At 31.6% G+C, this 6603-nt stretch overlaps 1 protein-coding gene across 1 annotated transcript; it reads right to left on the reverse strand.

Moving 5' to 3' along the window:
• Positions 1-611: 611 nt before the first annotated feature.
• LOC111088404 lies at positions 612-6238 on the reverse strand. Its single transcript, XM_022398432.1, has 3 exons — positions 6088-6238; positions 5147-5932; positions 612-624 (listed from the first exon to the last, which is right to left on the reverse strand). The coding sequence occupies exon 2, from the start codon at positions 5796-5798 to the stop codon at positions 5148-5150; it is 651 nt and encodes a 216-aa protein (XP_022254140.1). The 5' UTR covers positions 5799-5932; positions 6088-6238; the 3' UTR covers positions 612-624; position 5147.
• Between the last annotated feature and the right edge of the window lie 365 nt (positions 6239-6603).

A 6603-nucleotide genomic window follows, 5' to 3' on the forward strand; every position in this document is an offset into this window, starting at 1 on the left:
TATTGCTTACTTTAAACTAAAATAAAAATATACAGTTAATATCATTGTCTATAGACAAATGAAAAGTATGGAACAAGGTCACATAGATAATACTGTTTAAATTAAACTAAAACAAAATACATAGTAATATCAATGTCTAATGATATGAACAGAGGTGTGTTACCTAAAAGTATGGTGAAAATCATTTGTATATTGATGCAGAAAATGATACAGGACATAAAATAAACAAATGTAAAAATAAAAACAATATGATTTAATTGAAAAATGAGGTTAACTGAGGGTTAAAAAAGACCTATTACCTGTATTATGATTAATTTGTGAATTAAATTTCAAAGTAAGTAAAACTTCTATATTTATGGTCAAGAAAGCCAATAGCTGTAGCATGGTTTTCAATTTGTAAAGGTTCAGTCAAATTTTTATGTACCATGTTCTTCCTCATAGTGGTCTACTATCATACTAGTACCTTTGTTGAGTAGAATTAGGGCATTCACATGTTCAGCAAATCTGTCATATAATGCACAAGAAGTTTCTGTCAGGTTTTTATGTATAATATGGATGGGCTAGATTTTTTTACAGTGGGTATCTATGACTTCTTGGTAATATATTTCAACAATAAACAAACAGCTCAGTCTATTTTTAAAAATAATATATTAAAACAAGTCAAATATATATAAAAATGTTTGTTACACTCTTGGTTACACAAGAGCTTTAAATAACTATACCTTTTTCGTCAGATTTCACACAGGCTAGTTCAGTCACTTTAGAATACAATTTGATAAGTTGAATTATTCTTCCTCCTCTGTTATTACAATACAGTCTGTAATAATTTCACTATAAAATCATCACGATAACTGTTGGCTACCACAGTTGTATACAGAGCTTTAAATAATTGTCCCTTTTTTTATCAAAGTCCACACAGACTGATTCACTTACTTTAGAACACAATGGACAAGACAAATTTTTCTTATCTACTCTGTTATTGCAAAACAGTCTATGATAATTTCACTTTAGCAATTGCCACTATACCCTTTTTATAGCTAAACTCACAATCAAGTAGTTTAGATCTATCTAATTACATTTTGGGCGCATATTTATAACCTGACAAAGGTATCAAATGTTCCACAAACTAGGAGATATTATGATGCAATAATGCTCAATGAAAACAATTATATGGTTCTAGTAACATGACACAATAATATAACAATCACCAATTCATAATTAGTGAACTACACAATTTATGATTCATCAACAGTTATGTAAACAAACCTGCTATAAACTATTGCTTCTAAAAATAATTAAGTTTAACATTCACGTTTGATAAACCACCTAAATCTTAACACTTGCATGTATAATTTGTTTGTTTTAATTTATGCACAAAGCTATACAATGAGCTATCTATGTAAAATGGAAGGCAAAGTAACATATATACTGTTATGACAGCGTAAGTCACGTGATGCTAATAGCGTGCATGAAGCCCGAGTTTAATTCGAGATGCCCTCTTCTTTAGTATATAAGCCTGGCAGCGAAAGCCAGCGGAATAATATAAAGTGTGTGTTTTGTACTCGTCGAGATGAAATTTATCAAGATTGTGAATCGATGTGATTTATAGTGTGTATTATAAAAGTTGTTAATTTTGAAGTGACGAGAAACGTACTGACTGTGGAATTACTGTGTACTAAAAGTTTGCATCGAGAAAGAATAAACTGGTTTAATCAAGAAAGGACTTGTATGGTTGAAGTTCCTCGGAAAGAATTTCTACTGGAAACAAACAAGCAGATACGTAACAATATATATATATTTGTTACTTTACCTTACATTTTGTATAGCCTGTAAATGTGTGTGTGTATATATACATGCACACATGTTATATACAACACAGGTTCATGAAGTTAGTGTATCATTTTCTAATATATGCATGAACACTATAGAAAAAATTATAGCAACTTTTTTTGTTACAAAATGTTGGAGATGTGTATTTTCTCTTTGGCCAAGTTAAAGAGCTGATTTTGAAAACTAAAAACTATGGAGACAACTTGCTGAGGAAGAGAATACTCCACCTGTCCCAATTGAAATAAGGATTACATTATTTACATAAAGCAATTCATAGTTAATGGATTCTTTGATAAGAAGCCTTGTAAAATGCTCATTGACACTGGTTCTTCAACTAACATCATTCACTCCAATCTGATAATAAATGCTGGGAATGCGCTAACAGAGATGAAACCAGAAGATGGATATATGCAAATAGCAGATAGTCATAAAGTTCCAACAAGATGAAAGTTCGAAGTGGGTATTTCTCTGCATAACATGATATGTGGGTATTGACATTGAGGAAGAGTGTATATTAGAAATAGATTTTTTATGGAACTTTAGTACACAAATATGTATCAGAGATGGGTTCACCCCGATCCAGCGAGGGCAGGCACATGGCTAAAGTGGTATGTGTTTCTAATCATTGGCATGTGCAACATATATCCATACAAAAATTAGAAAAAAGCTAGTATGTAATATTCAAACATCTTATGCATTTCCTAACTCCTTTATTAATGTGTAGACTGATTTTTATGCATACATAATATGTTTAGGTTCTGATATAGAAAATGGATTAAGGGAACAACTAAGTTCTTATTAACCTAGTTAATATGTAATTGGCTCAATTTATTACAACATCACAAAACTTTATAGCAAGATATATGGCTGAAAGTTTATATCTGCTGGATTCACACAGACAGTATTCTTTTTTGGTGGCAAGTCGATGTTTACTCAAAGGCATACCTTGTCTTTGCTCCGAGTTAAAACTGGTTTCTAGTTACAGTAGAACCATATATGTCTAGATCAGTCTGACCTTTGTTTTGTTTGAGTATATAAGACTAGATTCTCTCATTTATAGATAGATTTTTATAGAATATTATTACTGATAATAAAAAGAGATAAAACTACTCCTAGAAAGATAGAATATGAATTAGAACCCCTTTCTTGCTCTAGTGAAGGACACATTTACACTTTTATCTCTTGTTATTATGAGAATAAAGATTATGATTATGTAACATTTTATGTATAGTCTCTTTCTTGAAAGTCAGACTCATTTTAAGGCACAGAAATTAAGACACCAACTTCATTATACAATATTTAGCGATCTTCCTGTTATTCTATGGTTACTACCTATTTTCATTTTAAGCAAAATCAGTGAATATGAGAAAAATCACAAATACAACTACTAGGGATATATTCTAAACTAGTTATTAAAATGCAAAATTCATGATAATTTCCATCATAAAGTAACGTGAATATAAGATTAAATTTACTTCAAACAGTTTCATACTGTTACGACAGTGGAAGTCACGAGACACTGGTAACACGTGATGAGTTTCTAGAAGATTCACGAAAAGACGAGATGTACGCTTTTATAATATATATAAGACAGCCAAGAAGTGACGGCAACAATGGAATTTAATTGCAGACAGAGATAGAGACGGACAATTGAGTCAAGCGCGGTAAAGTGTGTGAATCGTTTGTTGTGAATTATAGCATTTGTTTAAGTTAAAGCGTGACTGTGGAAATTAAGTGTATTGCAAAGTTGTATTGAGAAAGAATAAACTAGTTTTATTTAAGAAAGGACTTGTATCGCTAAAGTTTCTTCAGAAAGAATTTTTACAGAAAATTAACAAATGAACAGAGACATAACAAATTGGTGTCAGAGAGTGGGACGAAAAAAAAAAGGAAACAAGAAGCAGCAAATCAAACTACAGCTTAGCAGATTTGATGGCAGCAATACAGAAGCAGCAAAAGAAACAAGAAAAGAAATAAGAAGAGAGATTACAGCAGCTGTTGGAGGAAAAAGAAAAGAAACAAGAAGAGAAATTACAGCAGTTGTTGGAGGAAAAGAAAAGAAACAAGAAGAGAGATTACAGCAGTGGCAACTAAAACAAGAAAGGAAACAGGAAAATTGTAATCACAGGTATTTTTTTAACCTCAGTTAGCTTCACTTTTCAATTAAATAATGTTTTCTTTTTTAATTATTTTTTTAAATTTGTTTATTTTATGTTCTGTATCTTTCAACATTATCAGTTCCCTAAACAATCTTAAAAACCTCAGTCATATTCCCTTTAACTCTTCTTATTTAAAGAAAAAACAATTTCAGAGATCTTAATCTGTCCTAGTCGCCCTTTTCTGTACTCTTTCCAACAACACAATGACCTTCCTAAAATCTTAAGGTAAAGGCACACCAATACTGTTGAGACAAATTTTCTGTTAATTGTAGGTATTAATAAATCATATTATAGAGTGCTGACTGGAGTAATTTGGAGATTTTGTATGATGAAAAATTTCAAAACAAGATTATATTTATTTCACTCATTGTTTCATTTCCACAACTTCTTCAGGAGTGACATACTATTACACTACTATACTCACAATGCATGACAATTTTTTAGTTAGCTCTATAGAGAAATGGAAAGTATGTAACAAGGTTATGCAGATATTATTGCTTATATAAAACAAAAACGGACAGTAATATCAATGTCTAATGATGTGAACGTAGGTGTAAAGTCTAAAATTATAGCGCAAATCATTTTCAAATTCATGTAAAAAATCAATTGCATCCATGACATCTGAAGGCAACCCATTCCCCAAAAAGCTGATGGATTGGACATTTAAACATTGATATATTATTATTTAAATTATTCAGTGTGATTTACTTGTTGCTGTTTTAATAGTTAAAATTCCTTTCATGATGCAACTGATATGTTGTAAAAAAAAGAAAGGAATTATTTGAGCACATTGAATATTTCTCCATATTTTCTCAACTGAATGCTTTGAAAATATACATGTACATGTATATATGTGTATATAATTTAAGGACAACAACAGACCCACTGACTCCCTCATTCTGTCGACTAAACTAAACTTTTAAATAAAAAATAAAACACCCAAGACCAACCCTTATCATTCAAATATCTATCAAGCCTTCCCTTAAACTCTTTTGAAATAATCAATTTGATACATGTACTTGTGTAATTTTACATGTAAATTTATAATGTGTTGCACAGTGGATTTTTGAGGAACTTGAAAACCTCTATCATGATATGTTTGTTTATTTCTTATTCTAAGTGGATAACGATAAAAATGTATGTAATAATACTTTCACATTATTGTAGGTTCATTATTTCATCCAGTATGTCAATTGGCTGTTGACACACTGATCTCCCATTAACATCAGTACGTCTTGATGGAGCCATATTCTTAGAAAGAGATTCTCTTACATTATCAGATGAGAGGAGGGAAAACATTAAGGGACATTGATGGAAATGAGAATGTGGAAGTGATTGTAGCTTATAGTCTGGAATAGGAAGGGTAGAAAGAGTATCTGCAAAATTACTCATTTCCACATCAGTTTGAATGACAGAATTTATGCCAAGACCTTGCACAGGATGGTTGTGAGGAGCAACAAAATGTTTAAAATAATGAGTATTTCTAATAATTTGGTCTTTATGTACACATGGCCATTCATGTTTAGATGAATGAATATGTGGAACTGCAACATAGTCATTTCCTGAGTAATAAGATTTGGCTCCAGGTTCTGAATATACATCTTTTTCTGGCCACTCTTTTTTGGATGGAATTTTCTGTTGCATTAACAATAATTCTTCTTTCTTCTTCTTAAGAAACATTTCCCATTCTTCTATCAATTGATCCACTCCACGCCAATTTGGATCTCCAAAAATAATATCAAATGATGTAACTGCAGTTGGAGGTTTAGGAGGTTCATCAAATTTTTTCCTACTTGAATCTTCATACATGTGAATAGGGGATATTGTTTGTGCTGGTGGTTTGTAGGTTTGGGAAAATTCATGATCAGATGAATATTTAATACCATCATCTTGTGCTGTGGCCTTAGAAATAGATTCTTTAGAAATTGTGCCATGAGATATAGCTAGTGGGAAAGTGGAAGATCTTGATAAGTATACAAAAGTTTATTCTCAAGTCAAATTGCATTATAGTTCTTCTAAAGATAAAACTGAAGTTAGTGAGGTCCCCAAACGTTCATCCCAGTAATAGAATCTTTAGAAATTGTGCCATGAGATATTAACTGGGATGAACGTTTGGAGACTTGACTGACTTCACTCTTATCTTCAGAAGAACTATCATCCAATTTAACCTGAGCAGAAAGTTTTCCATGTTTGTCAACATCTTGTGCTGTGGCACTAGCAACAGATTCTTTAGAAATTATGCCATGAGATATAAACTGGGGATAGTTCTTCTAAAGACAAAAGTGAAGTCAGTCAAGTCTCCAAACGTTCATAATCCAATTTAACCTGAGCAGAAAGTTTTCCGTGTTTGTCAACATCTTGTGCTATGGCACTAGGAATAGATTCTTTAGAAATTATGCCACGAGATATAAACTGGGATGAACGTTTGGAGACTTGACCGACTTCACTCTTATCTTTAGAAGAACTATCATCCAATTTAACCTGATTAGAAAGTTTTGAATGTTTATCGATATCTTGAGCTGTGGCACAAGGAATCGATTCTTTAGAAATTATGCCATGAGATATAAACTGGGATGAACATTTGGAGAATTTACTGAGCAATTTAACCTGAGCA

The sequence above is a fragment of the Limulus polyphemus genome, unplaced genomic scaffold, assembly GCF_000517525.1.
Source record: "Limulus polyphemus unplaced genomic scaffold, Limulus_polyphemus-2.1.2 Scaffold3692, whole genome shotgun sequence".
NCBI lineage: Eukaryota > Metazoa > Arthropoda > Merostomata > Xiphosura > Limulidae > Limulus > Limulus polyphemus.

What these genes read in the sequence shown, in the direction of transcription:
- LOC111088404 (XM_022398432.1), bottom strand. Translation starts at nt 5,798, where the DNA reads ATGTATGAAGATTCAAGTAGGAAAAAATTTGATGAACCTCCTAAACCT.